Source organism: Podarcis gaigeae (genome assembly GCF_964106915.1).
Source record: "Podarcis gaigeae genome assembly, chromosome: 3".
Classification (NCBI taxonomy): Eukaryota; Metazoa; Chordata; class Lepidosauria; order Squamata; family Lacertidae; genus Podarcis; species Podarcis gaigeae.
In genome coordinates, this window is record NC_139680.1 from 65,537,664 (window position 1) to 65,553,289 (window position 15,626).

At 42.5% G+C, this 15,626-nt stretch overlaps 1 protein-coding gene across 1 annotated transcript in view; it reads left to right on the forward strand.

The window, feature by feature from the left end:
- Positions 1–15,418, forward strand: part of PPP1R14C (protein phosphatase 1 regulatory inhibitor subunit 14C) — a 46,190-nt gene extending 30,772 nt beyond the window's left edge. Inside the window, exons 2-4 of the mRNA XM_083732856.1 lie at positions 11,329–11,412; positions 11,838–11,870; positions 14,173–15,418. Coding sequence (XP_083588982.1) covers positions 11,329–11,412; positions 11,838–11,870; positions 14,173–14,247 — 192 coding nt within the window. The 3' untranslated portion in view covers positions 14,248–15,418. The remainder of the gene's footprint in view (positions 1–11,328; positions 11,413–11,837; positions 11,871–14,172) is intronic.
- The last annotated feature ends 208 nt before the right edge of the window (positions 15,419–15,626 follow it).

Sequence of the window (15,626 nt, forward strand, 5' to 3'; positions counted from 1 at the left end):
GAATTCTGTAAGCTCATAGGCAGGTTAGAATAGGGACTGCTAGGGAAGTAAAAATGAATGACGGTAGCAACAGGGTGGCTTTGAAATCTGTTTAGATTTAGCTTCTGGGCTTTATATAGCAGTAGCTAGGAAATTGGGTCACATGAACTGCAAACTCTGAGAAGCTGGAATAACAGAAGCTCGGGAGTCCCAAGTATAGGCAGCTTGGAGAAGTGGGCAACCATTGCATGGTGAGCAGGTGACTTATTGTTTTGACTCTGCAGACTTGAAGATGATCAGCTAAGAAGCAAGCAAAGCATGGCTGTTAAGGCATGATTAGCACACACTGTGACACACAGACAGCTATTGTGGCTTGGAGTAGATTTACATGTGCACATGTGTACAGTGGATACTCGGGTTGTGAACGTGATCCATGCAGGAAGCACGTTCGCAACCCACAGTGCTGTGTCTGTGCACACACGGGTTGTGATGTGGCACTTCTGCTCATGTGCAAGGTGCAGTTTAGCACTTCTGTGCATGTGCAAGCACTGAAACCCGGAAGTTCCAGTACTTCCGGGTTTGGTGCGGTGCGCAACCCGAAATTACGCAACCTGAAGTGTCTGTAATCCAAGGTATGACTGTATTCATACCAGGGAGGCACTTCTGCAGGGGGAGGTTAATATGAAAGCAGGCAGAATGTAGACAGAATTCAATAAGAGCAGCAAGTGTCATGAGCTCCCATTGGCCTCTGGAGTTGATACAGGTTTGTAATTAGTCCTTGCCTGTCTCTAGTTTTCATTACCATAGTTGGCTGTGCAGGTCCATTGGACTGATTTCCCTCTGTAGCCCAAACAAGTCCTTAAAAGTAGTTTGTATAATTAGGGCTGCTTATATAAATAGGAAATGCGCCAATGGGACAAATGGCAGTCACTCCATGTACTTTCTTATTCTCTCCACCCGCCCCCCCCCCCATGGTGCTGAAGCAGAACACTGGCAGTAGAATATCTGATTTCTGATGGAGATGTAGCTTCCCTCTGTGAAATGCTTGTTGATTGCATTGTGATGCAAGGAATTTGAAGTTGTGTCCCCCCCCCATTCATTTTGAGATGGTGACACTGCTGCTATGATACAGCTGGTGTAATTCAATATGAAGCTGTCACCTTTGTGCCAGAGGCAGAACATCATGGCATGGGGCATGGCAGGCTTTCTGGTGTATGCAGTGCTGTAAGCAAATGAGTGACTTGAGACCTTATTGTGTGTGTATATGTGTGCACATTTTCCTCTATCTGGACCTATTAGATGTTATCTGGAACTTTGCGTATTTGTCTCCATTTACAAGGGTTGCAAATGTATCCTGTTCCATGGAGTCTCCACCAAGCCACAGCATTCAATTATTTCCCCCAAACATACCCAAACAATCCAGAACTCAAGTTTTATCCTGCATAATACGTGCAATTGTGGAAGGGGATGTCCTCACTGATAGCTGGCTACTGTAAAGGTGCAGGTTCTTTAATCTCAAGATTTTTAAGAGAAGGGAAAAAGTATGCCCTGAATTGCACACTCAACAAATGTATGGAAAACTACTTGGAAGACTTAGAAGATCAGAGTAATAGGATCTGGAAACAAGATCAAATGAGCAAACAAGCAGACAGTGGGACAATAGTCACCTTTTCAGCTAATTTTTCTTGAGATGGAGAGGGCAGGAGATGGAGTAGGCCCAGTGGTTTTCAACCAGTGTGCTGTGGCACCCTGGGGTGCCTTGAATGATGCTCAGGGCTGCTGCGGGCAGTACTGGCCTCTGTCCCTCTTTCCCTCTCTCCCTCCTCTGGTGCTCTCTCGCATCTCTGCCTCCCAAAGACTTGCACAGCTGTTTGTTTCAGCATCTCTGGTTACACGCTCACCAGGTGAATGATTCCTCTGGGACTGGTCAGCGGGAGCTGGTTGGCAGGAGCTGAGGTGGCCTTGGAATAAGCAAGCAAGCGGGCAAGGGAGCCCAGCTAACCAGTCCGCCAGCCCTTGCTGTTGGGAATGGACAGACTAGTGGGAGGCCGGGCAGGCAGGTACCGCAATAGCTTTTCTTGTGCTAGCTGTGTACAAGGCCTGCCTGGGAGCTGAGTGCCCAGTGTTGCCACACAGGCCTGGCAGTGCCTGCTGCTGCCACTGCTGCCTCCCAATGTAACGTGCTGGTCTCACATTCACCTTTGGCCAGTCTCCATTGGGCCACTAAGGCTGGGGGTATCCTCATCCCAGGCCCCTATGGGGCAATGTGAGGAGGCACCTCTTTGGGGGCCAGGAGGCGCAGCTCAGACACCAGGGGCAGCAGCACTGGCTGCCCAGAGGACTCCCAAGGAGAAGGGAAAGGAGAGGAGGCTGAGGGAACACTCCACAAGGGTGTTCAGAAAAGGGTGATAAGCTGCCAGCTCTGCAAGCAAGGGGTGACATAACTGGGCTCCTGAGTCCCACAGGGGAGCTGCAGAAAGAATGTAGTTGGTCAAGGGAGTCATGAACTCAAAAAATTTGAAAACCTCTAGAGTAGGCAGTGAATGGCGGGAGCAGGAGGGAGAAGCTGCAGTGGCTGATCGGTCACCTGCCTGACTTGATACACGTTTGCTCTCCCTTTATAGCATTCTAAGAGAATCCACTGTAGAAGTCTTGCCCAAGGGCTCCTGGACCTGGAACAAGCACAAATAGCACCAATGGTACACTTTGGGTTACCTACCTCTGTAATTTATGTTGAAGTGTGTACTTGACATCAGTTACTAACACATTTAACTAGCATGTCCTACTCTATGTGAAATGGAGGGCTTCTGCCACAGGATATGGAATTTGACAAGTGTATAGTTAAAACACATTGGTTTATATCCAATACTTTTAATGAGTAAATTTAGGCTTATATATGATTTAGGCTTATATATGTCCATGGTGTAAACCACTGAGCCTAGGGCTTTCCAATCAGAAGGTCAGCGGTTCGAATCCCTGCAATGGGGTGAGCTCCTGTTGCTAAGTTCCAGCTCCTGCTAACCTAGCAGTTCGAAAGCACATCACGTGCAAGTAGATAAATAGGTACCACTCCGGTGGGAAGGTAAACGGCATTTCCGTGCACTGCTCTGGTTTCGCCAGAAGCGGCTTAGTCATTCTGGCCACATGACCTGGAAAAACTGTCTGCAGACAAACATCGGCTCCCTTGGCCAGTAAAGTGAGATAAGCGCCACAACCCCAGAGTCATTTGCAACTGGACTTAACTGTCAGGGGGCCTTTACCTTTACCTTTAAGCCTATTCTAAGTAGGACTAGCATTGGATGGAAGGGACTGTGTCACTCTGGCTTTAAATGATAATGATGATATTCATCTTCCAAGACGATTTCCCACTATTTAGAGAATTGTGTGTTTTACGTGCTATGTATAAAGAAGTCTTTAAGCTTGAAAGAAAGACAGACTAGACTTGTACTGCATGAAGTACAATTTGCCAGCCTTTGCAATCCATGGATAAAAGCATTTTCACATAGGGAAACAGATCTTGCTTTAATAGGTTTGTAATGCAAATGTAAAACCTACAGTGGCCAGAATGTTCACCTGTTTGTGAAATCCAAGTTTGTTGGTTAGCAAAGATTAAATGTTCGCACAGCAGTGGGCAAAGGTGACTGTTTGAAAATGCTCAAAGACTTCAATAATCTACTTGTGTTTTGGCTTGTTGATGCCTATATAAAGCTGCATTGATTGGGGGCAGGTGATTTTTTTTTGCATCGTTTTTCTTTTATAGCCTTCAACAGAAGGGGGAAATGCAAAGGTGCAGTGATATCAAAAGGCAACTGTTGCATGTTGGGTGAGGCAAGCACCCTTAATTTGCCCATGAGGAATGCCTTCAGTGATGCAGAAAGGGATAGAAATCTTTGTTTCACTTTGAGGAAATCCTTGTGCAGGAGGGAGGCTTCCGTAAAAATTGCCCACAGCTGTTCTAGCTCCCTCCTTTCAGCAAATGCAGGGGGTCATGTTTTTGCTAGTGTTCCATGGATACAGCTTTTCCCTTCCCTTCTGACTTGCCCTCAGTTGCCCCTTGATGGGGAGATGCCCTAACCCACCAAGGGTTTCTGAGGATAAAATGGGGGGGGGGGGCTGTTGTATGCTTCTTCAAGATCCTCAAAGGAAAGATGAGATAGAAATACAATAAATAAACATTGGAGAGTAGCCATTAAGGGTTATTTCGGCAGAAATAGGGCCTTGTTGGTTGACAATACCTCTCCTTGGTTCCCCCTTCTAAAAATGGTCCATTTTAGAGCCAGTTACCTGTCAATCTCCAGCCAGCCTCACTTAGATTCACTTTTACTGAGCTGTGTTTTCAAGCTATGTCCTCCACAATCCTAGATGGGTACCATATGAAGACAGACTCTCTATATGTGGGCAACCACAGGTGGAATACATTTTCCACTATTTACTATATTGCCCACTATACATTGGACCCAAGAGGCAATTTCCCACCTTACCGTCCGTACAGGAAATATGTCGCTCCCTGGCAGAGAAGGTTCTGTGACTTCTTGGCGATGTAAACGCTTCAGTGATTCATAATGTTGCCCTTTTTGCTTTGGCGGCCAAAAACCCCCAGAAAGAAGACCCTGGACAATATAGCAGTGAACTGTAAGGGAGATACAGAGATCTAAATAGAGACCATTATTTGTGGCACGACTCCCCTTTTGCTTGTATTTATTTTTGATTCAGATTTGTCATGGCCAATGGCTAGTACAATCAAGTTATTTGGATTGGATTGGCTGACAATACAAGTTACTTAAAAGGGGACAAGGTTTTTACTCTTTAAAGGGTCCACCATTTCTTGCGCTAAATGTGAGTAGCTCCTACATGCCTGAAAGAAACTAGATCCCTTCCAGATCTATTGGGTTATAGCTCAGCATTGCTTCTTGTTGCTTTTGTGCCCCATTTGGAAATGTTGTCCAAGATCATGCTAGCCAAAATCTCTCTCTCTCTCTCTCTCTCTCTCTCTCTCTCTCTCGGGGGGGCGTGTCTAATACCAGCCTGTTTGGGGTTTTTTGAGCTTTTAACAAGCCATTAAAACAGCAGTCTAGCTGCTTGGGCAGATGGGATGCCCAGTTTGCATCATGTTGTTGGATGTTCACTGGTATGATTTACACCAATAAATCATCAAAGAACACACCTTAGCCTAGTTGAAGCTTGCATGTCAGATTTTGTCGGAGATAGAAAGCAGTTGATCAGAGGCATGCCCTGTTGATGAGGGGTTATTTCCGGAAAATAAAAAATATTTTTACAGGCACCGTTTCCCCAACTTATTAGGGGTGCAAAGAACCCTGTGCTTCTAAAAATTAAAGCTACTGCAGAAGTTGTGGTGGTCTTTACTAAAGAAATAATTTAAATGAACATTTTCTAAATATTCCATACTTTCCCACTTACCAGATTTGAATGTCACAGTTCATGGGAAAGGATTAAACTTTGATCAAGAGAACAAAAGCTCTTAATAATTTCACCCCATCCTAAATGGTAATCTTTCGCCAACTAATTTTTCATTCTTCAAAATCTTTATAAAGCACCCTTTTAAGTTTGGTACTAGAAAATGGTCTAAAAATAACCCTGGTTGTTAACAGTAAAATACTTAATAGTAAATCCAGACATTCATTCACACAGCGACCTAGCTGTGCTTGCTGGTGCCAGCTTGCCCGTGACAAAGTCTTTGAATGGAGCACACTAATTTGCAACTCCTGTCATAATTGCAGTCATTCGCTGCAGCAAAGTGAAGTAATTCACTTTTCAGCTGTGCTGATTCTCTGCAGTAGTGGTTCTTGTAGCAGGAAAATGTGCATCGTAGCTGAGGTGAAAGCTCTGATCTTTTTCTTCTAGCAGCCCTCAGGAGTAGCTTGGGACTGGCTGGGATGAGACAAAAGCCTGGATAGCTCAGTTGGTTAGAGTGTGGTCCTGATAGCGCCAAGGTTGCAGGTTTGAGCCCTGTATGGGATAGTGGCATTGCAGGGGGTTGGACTAGATGATCCTCAGGGTCCCTTCCAATTCCACAATTCTAGGATCCTGAGATCTTGTTAAGGGTAGCCAAATTCTGTGTGATTGCTATAAAACTTAAGGAACAAGCTGTGCTATCATAATGATTAAGGCCTTAAATGATAATTTTAGGTTATATGTTAGTGTCTAAGTTTTAATTTATATATTTTTAAACTGTTGCTATATCTGTATTGTCCCTGTTATACCTAATTGCAAATTCAAATGTATCCCTGTCGTGTTTTATGACTTCCTTGACATTGTATGTGGGCTGGAACTGGTCTGTGATTGAAATAATAAAATTCATTCTATGATTCTATGAAAAGCCATCTTTGGACAAAGGAAAACACTTAAGCTCCATCTCTGAGCAAACAGGCATATGTGCTCCTTAACAATCAATCCATTTTTCTGTCTACACAGAAAAAGCAAGGTTTTTTTTTCATATCAAGTGGCCAAAAGCAAGGTGTGTTTTATATATTCAAAATGTGTGTGGAGAGTGCAAGTTTTCATCCATAAAGTGGGTGGGACGGTGGGGAGTACAGAAACAAGAGGTAATGTAAATTAGAAAAATAAGTTTTATTTAGGCATGAGCAGAGAATCTGTGGTCCTCCATAGGTTGTTTTACTACAGCTGTCCTTCATCCCCCAGATAGCATTGCTAGTGATAACCTGGAGGGCCACAGGCCAACCACCCTTAAGGCTTGGGTTCAAAGTCTTGGATGAAAAGAAGACCACTTCTGCTGGACAACAGAGAAGTTACTAATTTCAGATTCACCATTGCTTACTGCATCCCTGTCTGTTGCTTCACTTTTAGTTCTAGAGTGTCACCTGACTCTTGAGGAATAGCTTTTTGAGGAGCAGCAATGGGAAGCAGTCCAGGAAAGCCCAGTTGTGTGAATGGAACTCTATCCAGATCCAGATCAGAATAATCTCATGTGGGCAGTGATCAGTGGAAAGGTCAACACTTCCTTTGAAGTAGAGGGAAGTGGTAGTTCTCAAATACTGTGGTTTTGCTTTTGCTGGTATGAGTAGGCTCTCTAAGACAATGATTGGTGTCAGTTGTGCACACTTTTGGTTTTTTATTTCATGTTTTTAAAAATAGGCTTATGCCAAACATCATATGTTAAGCTTTGCCATTAAAAGCCTAATTAAAATTCTATAAATGAATCTCTTTCCCCAAAGTGGTATGGGGAGAGCTAATTGGCTATTGTGAAGAAAGGGTATTTCCTTTCAGTTGGATGAATAATCAAAGTAGAGTGGTAAACAGAAGAGACATTTCTTTGCTAAACAAATGTCTATATTTGTGTCTGGATAGCATCAGACTTCTAAAAAAAGATGCATGTAATTTAGAAACTGTGTTGTTATGGGAGACTTGTCAGCATGCTGTAGCAGTTGTGGTATAAGCTGTCATTCTGTAGAACAGTTTACAATTGTAAATGGGCCACAGGCAAGCTACTTTTGTTTCCTTATGAGAAGAAGGAATTGCTTCCTATAGCACAGGTTGAGACGATGAAGAAACTAGATATTAATAGTGCTCGGTGCAAAATAATATTTTGATCAACAATTCCTATTTCAATAAGAATATTACATGACAATTTTAGTATATAATAGATAGCTGGCAGTGCATGTGGGTCTCCAAATATCCAACATGCAAATAAATTATTATGTACTGTGTCCCAGATGATGCTCGTCAACAGCTCTCAACATTCCTGACCATTGACCATGCTGGCTGGTCTGGTGGGAGTTGGAGCCAAACAACACCTGGCTCTGGTTTACTCCATAAAATATAAAGTGCCACACTCCTAAGAGGGACCTTTCCCTTGGCTTGGTGAATTGCCTGGTGGCAACTTGAGCTTCTAAGTAACCAGCTCCTGATTAGATTTAAGTAGCTAGCAACTTAGAATAACTACTTTTTCAACTGGATGCAACTGACTTTTATTGGGAGATGTTCATAAAACTTGTACATTTTATAAAAGTGCAAATGCATGAGCAAAGGTGATCCAAAAAACATGGCAACATACAACTCAGATGCATGATTGAAATCTGTTAGGCACCTTTGGGGAAGACCCCTGATTAGAGCTGAAGCCTTGATCAAAGGGTCAAGATGCAGCATTATTTGGTGCTTTCTTAAATAGTATGGGGACACAGGTGGCTCTGTGGTCTAAACCACTGAGCCTCTTGGGCTTGTCAATCAGAAGGTCAGCGGTTCGAATCCCCGCGACGGGGCGAGCTCCCATTGTTTGGGCCCAGCTCCTGCCCACCTAGCAGTTCGAAAGCACGTCAAAGTGCAAGTAGAGAAATAGGTACCGCTTCGGCGGGAAGATAAATGGCGTTTCTATGCGCTGCTCTGGTTTGCCAGAAGCGGCTTAGTCATACTGGCCACATGACCCAGAAGCTGTCTGTGGACAAACGCCAGCTCCCTCGGCCTATAGAGCAAGATGAGCTCCTTTGACATAGTTGCTTACTGAGGATACTTTACAAAACTGAAAAAGTACTGTCTCAACAAATCCTCAGATTTAGGAATCCTCTTAACACAATCTGTCAAGAAGTATGGTTTATGTTCCCTCTCCCTGCTTCTAAACAACTTCTACAAACCCCACCACGTGTCTTTCATGCTTTCCTTATGCCTTTAATTTAAGAGAGTTGTGTTTGAAGTTAATTGCCGAGCACTTCAGAGGGAGCAAATCGTAAATATTTCTGGTGGGCCCCAAAGCCCTTGGTCTCAGAATAATTGCAGCCACCTCTTCAATTGCAGGAGCATTCAAAGTAGCCCAAGTGGGACTGAAGTAAAGGAGCTGATTGCAAAAGGGATGGGTGAACTTATACTACTCTTGGAAAACAGAGTAGTGCCAAAAAGTCTTTAAAAAAAAAGTCATTACCGCCCCTTCAGGGATGCTGAGAGGACTACAACAAGAATTACAGTTAATGTCATCTTCTTACCAAACATTTAAGCAAACTAAACAAACCTCCAAACCACCATCAAACTATTTGTTGTTGTTGTAAGAGTACTGACTCCTTTTTATAACCCTTTTTTAATGACAGGGCAGATGTCTTGATAGACTAGCATGCTGTCATCTCTCAGATGTAGTCAGTCTTGACATTTTAATTATTTTAACTTATGAAAACAGAGCTATTGGGGGGAGGTGTACAGATGACAGTTTGTAAACTAAGGGTCTGGTCCAGCTTCTGTTAATGCCTGTTGGGCATATGTGAAGTTTGTCTCAAGGTTGAGTGAAGTGAAATGGAGTTTGTGCCTTGGTAGCAGCTGGGTTGCACCCAAGAGTGACTTTTAGGCAAATAATGTTATGACTTGTTTTGAATCGGTTTAATGACTTCAAAGTCTTTATATCCTCTTTAAATAATAAAAAGCTGCCCATCTGTTGGTGTAGATGAGCTCACACCGACATAAAGGCTGTTTTAAACCGTCTCTTCTTGTACTAAGGGGCAGACCCTGGGGCACACACAGATGTGAAGAAACATGAAGATTCCTCCAGATGCAAGTGTTTGAAGGCTTGTGGGAAATCTTCAGTCACAAAGACTAGAATTGTAGCCTTTTTCTCCACAGTTTAAAGGTAAAGGTAAAGGTACCCCTGCCCGTACGGGCCAGTCTTGACAGAGTCTGGGGTTGTGCGCCCATCTCACTCAAGAGGCCAGGGGCCAGCGCTGTCCGGAGACACTTCCGGGTCATGTGGCCAGCGTGACATCGCTGCTCTGGCGAGCCAGAGCCGCACACGGAAACGCCGTTTACCTTCCCGCTGGTAAGCGGTCCCTATTTATCTACTTGCACCCAGAGGTGCTTTCGAACTGCTAGGTTGGCAGGCGCTGGGACCGAGCAGCGGGAGCGCACCCTGCCGCAGGGATTTGAACCGCCGACCTTTCGATCGGCAAGTCCTAGGTGCTGAGGCTTTAACCCACAGCGCCACCTGCGTCCCCACAGTTTACCTTGACTCAGATGTGTGTGTGCATTTATTTGGCTTTCTTGGCTGGTTTTCTTGTAGTTAGCCCTACAGAACAAATATTTACTAATGATTTCTGCCTTGAAGTATTCCACAGATTGTCAGTTGTGAAAAGAATTTGGCCACACAAGAGCTCTATCCTTTTGGTGGCTTCCTGGTGTCTAATGAATTACCACCAGGGTGCTTTTTCCTGTTTATAATGGTAGGTAGGAGAGGGGAAAGAAAGGAATTGAGTTTGTACCTCCAACCAGCAAACTAATGGTCACACAGCTGAACAAATCTCTCTTTTAGCCCATGTCCCAATTCTTCAGTGAAACCCAACTCTCCTAAATGCCATGTTTATGGCAACTTCCTTCCCACCATGGTCTCTCTTCATATGGCTGGTATATGCCATCTTCACAACCACAATGTACTCTGATAGCAACATACTTAGATTAGCATTAACAGGCAACACTAATCCTTTAGCTTCAAAGGTAAAATTTAATGTCCTAACCAGCTGTTATGACCTCTAATTAAGCTTAAATGCATCCTTTTAGGATCTGAATTCTTGTTCCCAACATTTGATTTAGGAATTATTGCTGATTTTTATTGCTGATTTGAATGTTTTACATAGCTTAATGTTTTTATCGATAATGTTATTGTTTTATTCTCTTTGTAAATCACTTTGAGGATTTATTTTACAATCAAGTGGTATATAAATTTTATGAAGTTTACTATATATTTTGGAAAGTGGTTTCAAAAAATTCGTGGGCAGCCCTGAACACTTCCAGCTAGTATTAAATAAAATAATAAAAATTATGCCGTAGAAATTATCAGAATGGAAAGAAATACATTTTCTCTAAGTTAAGCTGCTCCCATAATGTAGGCGTGAAAAGTGAGATCTTTTGATGAAGGGCGGTATGCAAATCTAATAAATAAAATACGGTAAGTAAAATAAAAAGTCATCTTTTTTCTGGAGCTGAAATGAAGCGGGAAAAGGGACGTAACCCTCTTTGAATAGTGTGCAGGCCTCTCCTTTAGTCTGCTTCTCTTTACACCTGCAAAACTGCATTATTTTTACCAGGTAATGGTTACATCTAGCTGTGCTGCTCTTGGTTTCTTAAATGGATAAGCAAGATATTTCAGCCTCTACACATTTCAATGTCTTTCTCAAAAAGCCCACCAAGCAGGTGCTTTCACCTCTTGGTCTGTTTCATGCTCCAGTTCACATGGTGGTGTATTAGGGAAGAATTGGGTCTCTGCATGCCACAAGTCTTATTAGGACCGAACCAGCAGGTGGTAGAATGAGGTGTGAATGTATGTGTGCGAGATTGCCATTCAGCTTTTTAACCTGGCTAAAATGAAATTGAATGATATAGTTCTGAACTTCCTCTTTTTCCCAGGAGGAAGAGATGCCCGATGTAGAAATCGACATTGATGACCTTCTTGATGCTGCTAATGAAGAGGAGAGAGCACTCAAATTACAAGTTAGTTTGATTTTACCAACTTGGGACAGCAATTAAGATACATGGGCAACCTATGGTAATTAGTTCTTCACTGTCTGAATCGCAAACCTAGAATAATTTTCTGTGCAGAGTTATTGGGGTAGGTGTGGAGGTTACTGCTGCAATGTAGAATAGTCTTTTACCTCAATCCCATTCTAGGTATAACTTGGGAGAAATGAAAGATAAACCCTTAATTGTGGAGTAAAGTAATATGAATCCAGGCATTGATTGCAGTAGGCAGAACTTATTTACCTATTTCCCCTAGACCATGAAATACCGACATAGAAAAGATGTCTATTCCCCAGCAAATGTGGTGGTTACTCTGAAAGTGTCCAATCCTTAGATGCAAGAAGGATGAAGGAAGACTGCTCTTATTAAAACAACTGATGCTCTTATTTTGTTTCTAGGAAGCGCTTGTAGATTGCTACAAACCCACAGAGGTAAACCAATCTTATACTGTTTTAAATTTAAGAACATGATGATAGTTTAGTGTGTACAAATCAGCTTGTCTTACCCAAATGAATAAACTTGCACAGATAGCCGCAATCTAGATCCATGTTAATGGAGTTATTTGAATACTTTGCCATTATACTTTTGACGAGATAGTTGGATCTCAAATTGTGTTAAGCCACACTGCCCAATGATCTGCCTCTCTGGTACTCCTCTGCCATGTTTCAAATCCTTATTAACTCAGGTAGCTTCCCACGTGGCTGTGAGGAGCACTGGTGGTCTTCCTGCAACAAACACATGCTGGGCAGACATTGCACACATATTTAAAATGTGTGTGTATGCTCATCACTGTAGTTGCATGGGGAAGCTGAATAGATATTACATAAATGTGTGCAGTGTTGGTCTGTGTCGACATGTGTTTAAGATCTACACGTTATTTGTTTGTTAAAAGCAACAGTAGTGGACTACTGATGGTCTTCCTGCAACAATCCTCTGTTGCAGTTTCTAAGTACAAATATTTGCATCCATATCACTTGTCCTTTAATCGATCCTTTGTAAGATTAAAGGGTAAGGGGATAAAGGTATATAGCACATAGAATTTTCCTAGTTGTTCCTTGTTAAAGGCAACTGTAAATTGAGCATGAGCCTTTTGTTGAGTGTTATGAAATCTACCACCGGAAAAATTATGACAAACAGAAGAATCAATGTGGAATGAAAAATTAACTGTTGTGGAAGGGCCATAGCTCAGTCATGAAGCTTGTGTTGTGCATCCTTCAGTTTCAGTCCCTGGCATCTCCAGGTAAGGCTGGAAAAATCTCCTGCCTGAATTCCTGGTGAATTAATCAGCGTAGTCAATATTGAGTTAGATGGGTCAGTGGTCCAAATTATTATATAGCAGCTTCCTGTGTTTAGTAACTTGAAAGTGTGTTGTGCAGCTGCACATAGCATCATGGTGATGTGTTTGGGTGCCTTCTGTGTATTGTAAAATAAGGGCATTTGAGACACCAGCTTTTTATACTGTGCTAAACAAGCATACTATATATACTTGTCAGGTTGTTCACTGCTTCCATGATTCCTTTGTTGCTTTCTACAACAGAGGGAGAGAGAGTCTCTCTCTCTCTCTCTCTCTCTCTCTCTCTCTCTCTCTCTCTCTCTCTCTCTCTCCTGTAGTTAGTCATCTGTAAGAAATGAATGACACAATGTTTTGATGTGGCTGTCTTATCTTAAAAGTAAGCTTGTTTAGTGGATGCCAGCAGCTAAAAATACTTTTCTGGGCATGTGGCATCAACCTGGGAAAACACATACTTTGCAAGCAGCAGGGAAAATCTCTGACCTTCTGTGTGTATGTGAGCAGATTCAGTCAGACTGAAACAGCCAATCTTTCAAACTATTGGAGTGTTGCACTAAACTTTAAGAACAACTGTACCAGGCACTTGGTGCTGCTGAGAACCGCGTGTGACTTGAGAACTCCTAATGTGAACCCCAGTCACAGCTTGCCAGTGGAAATTCTGGAGATGTGCAGAAGCCACATAAATCTGTTGCCTAGAAAGTGGCACTCTGGCTTTACAAGCCTCTAGGTCTAGGAAATGTTTGGGTATTGTAAATGACTAATGCCTCTGTACTATTAATACATGCACTGTCCTTTTCCCAGTAAGCAGGCTAGAAATAGAACTCTCTTGAAACTTCACAGCAAAGCAGAGAGTGTTTAGTGATGCAGGTGCCATTCGTGTTTGAGCAGGAGATGTATACAGTAGTTTTTTGATTTATTCAGATGGAACTCCAAATGGGGGACATAAGTTGACTCCTTTAGAAGTCAGTGCTCATGTTTCAAAATGCATCACCACAGCAGGAATATATGGAGATGGCTAGAAACTTAGTGAATGTTCTCTGCTGGCAGGTGGGAGGGAAGCGTGTGTGTGTGTGTGAATGGAATCAATTTCCTTCTGCCACCATTGTGATTGAGAGAAAGGGAGTGGGGAGGAGGCATTAGGTCTGGGCAAAGTATGCCCTTTGGTTGCACGTAGGGCCAATGGGGTCACTAGGGGAGACGTTCCCCTCTTCTGCCGCTGATAGTCTTTTTCTGGGTTCCCGCTTGTATAAACTCTTACCGGCAACTGTGCTCAATCTGGATCACTGGGATTTTGAAGGCAGCCTTTTGTTAAAACATGCATTCAGGAGTCCATAGCCTAGTCTTGTTTTGAATGTTGTGTTAGAATGAATGCATGGGTAGGGGTTGCACTTTCTTGGTGATTTTTCTAATGACACGTTTCCCCCAATTCTTTGTTTTTGTAGGATTTTATCAAAGAACTGCTAACTCGGATAAGAGGGATGAGAAAATTGAGCCCTCCTCAGAAGAAGAGTATATAACTGGAAGCAGAGCCCTCTTGAGAGATGTGGCTGCTAAACTGGGACTTTCGATAGATCAACTTCTAGTTTGGTCTTTATGAGCAATTTATTATTACTTTTTGGTTGAGTTCTGACATTTTAATGAATTTGACGACTTCTGTTTTTAAGGCTTTTTTAAAGTGTCAGTTGTTTTTTTATCATGGATATCAACATTATGGATGCTGCTCAAAGTAGTTGGGGAAACGCCAAATTTAGAGAGACTTCCGCTGTCCCAGACAGTAATCCTACCTGACGAATTCTGTATAGAACTACTAGGGGGTGCTCTTCCTTTGCGACCAGTTGGGTTGTTTCATTAAGTTGTGCACCAGACTCATGGATGTTAAGGTTCTTGTGCTTATGTACATAAATTATCGAGTGAGTGTTACGTTTTGCTTCACATGGTTGGAAGGGAAATGTGGTCTAGTTAACAATTTAAACGAAAGTTGTAGCAGATGTGATGTTGAGGGGTGGGGGAGGGAGGCAATTTGTTAAAAGTCAATGCTGCCACTGTTTCTAAATGCATTTAAAGCATTGGGGTGAATAGACTCATTCACAAAGCAACATATGAGCAAGCTAGGGGGTTTCAAGGGCTTAATTTTGTAGACTTTGAACTTATTTTATTGACTTTTGATGCTTAGCCAGATCATCTCCTCTTCACCTCATGGTCTGTTAGGATTGTGTTAACCTACTGCCTAAGGGTCTGATGCAGCAGCCAGGGAAGGGTTGATGCCATTTGAAGGTTTCCAGATGAGGAAATGCAAGTGAAACCAAACAAAACCATGTAATATTGGCCCAGTGCAGTTTCTTCCTGCCCTCCCTTCTTGTGACAAGAATATTAGACTGATTCTCCAACTTTGGCATCAGACTTGGTAGGTTGTGTGGGTGGTACTGGTTCTTAGTTGTGAAAGCCGGAATCCCTAACACTTCAGGAAAACATTCTAAATGTTTCACAAGCTACCATCTGCTGGTAGATGCTAGTCTGGCATTTTATATCAAGGGTGCTCTGAACATAATATTATTTTTTAAAAGAAGAAATACATGTTTGTGGACTTTATGTATACTGGCAAGCTTTTTAAAATGTATTTAATTTTGTAATGTTTTATCAATGACTTTATTTACCAGATATTTACTCAAATAAATGCAACAAATTGGGGCTTTGTTTTACGTGTATTTTAACCATTAGCAGAAGTGAAAGGTGTTCTTACTTTGCCAACCTGTTTTGAGTACAGAAGCAACCTGATAAAGTTGTGTTAACTCAAGTCTCCTTACAGCATTCCATTGAAAGAAACTATTGACCAACTTATTTTAAGGCGAAAGACTCCACTGTGCCCAGGAAAAGTGTGAAGAATGGATCTTAATTG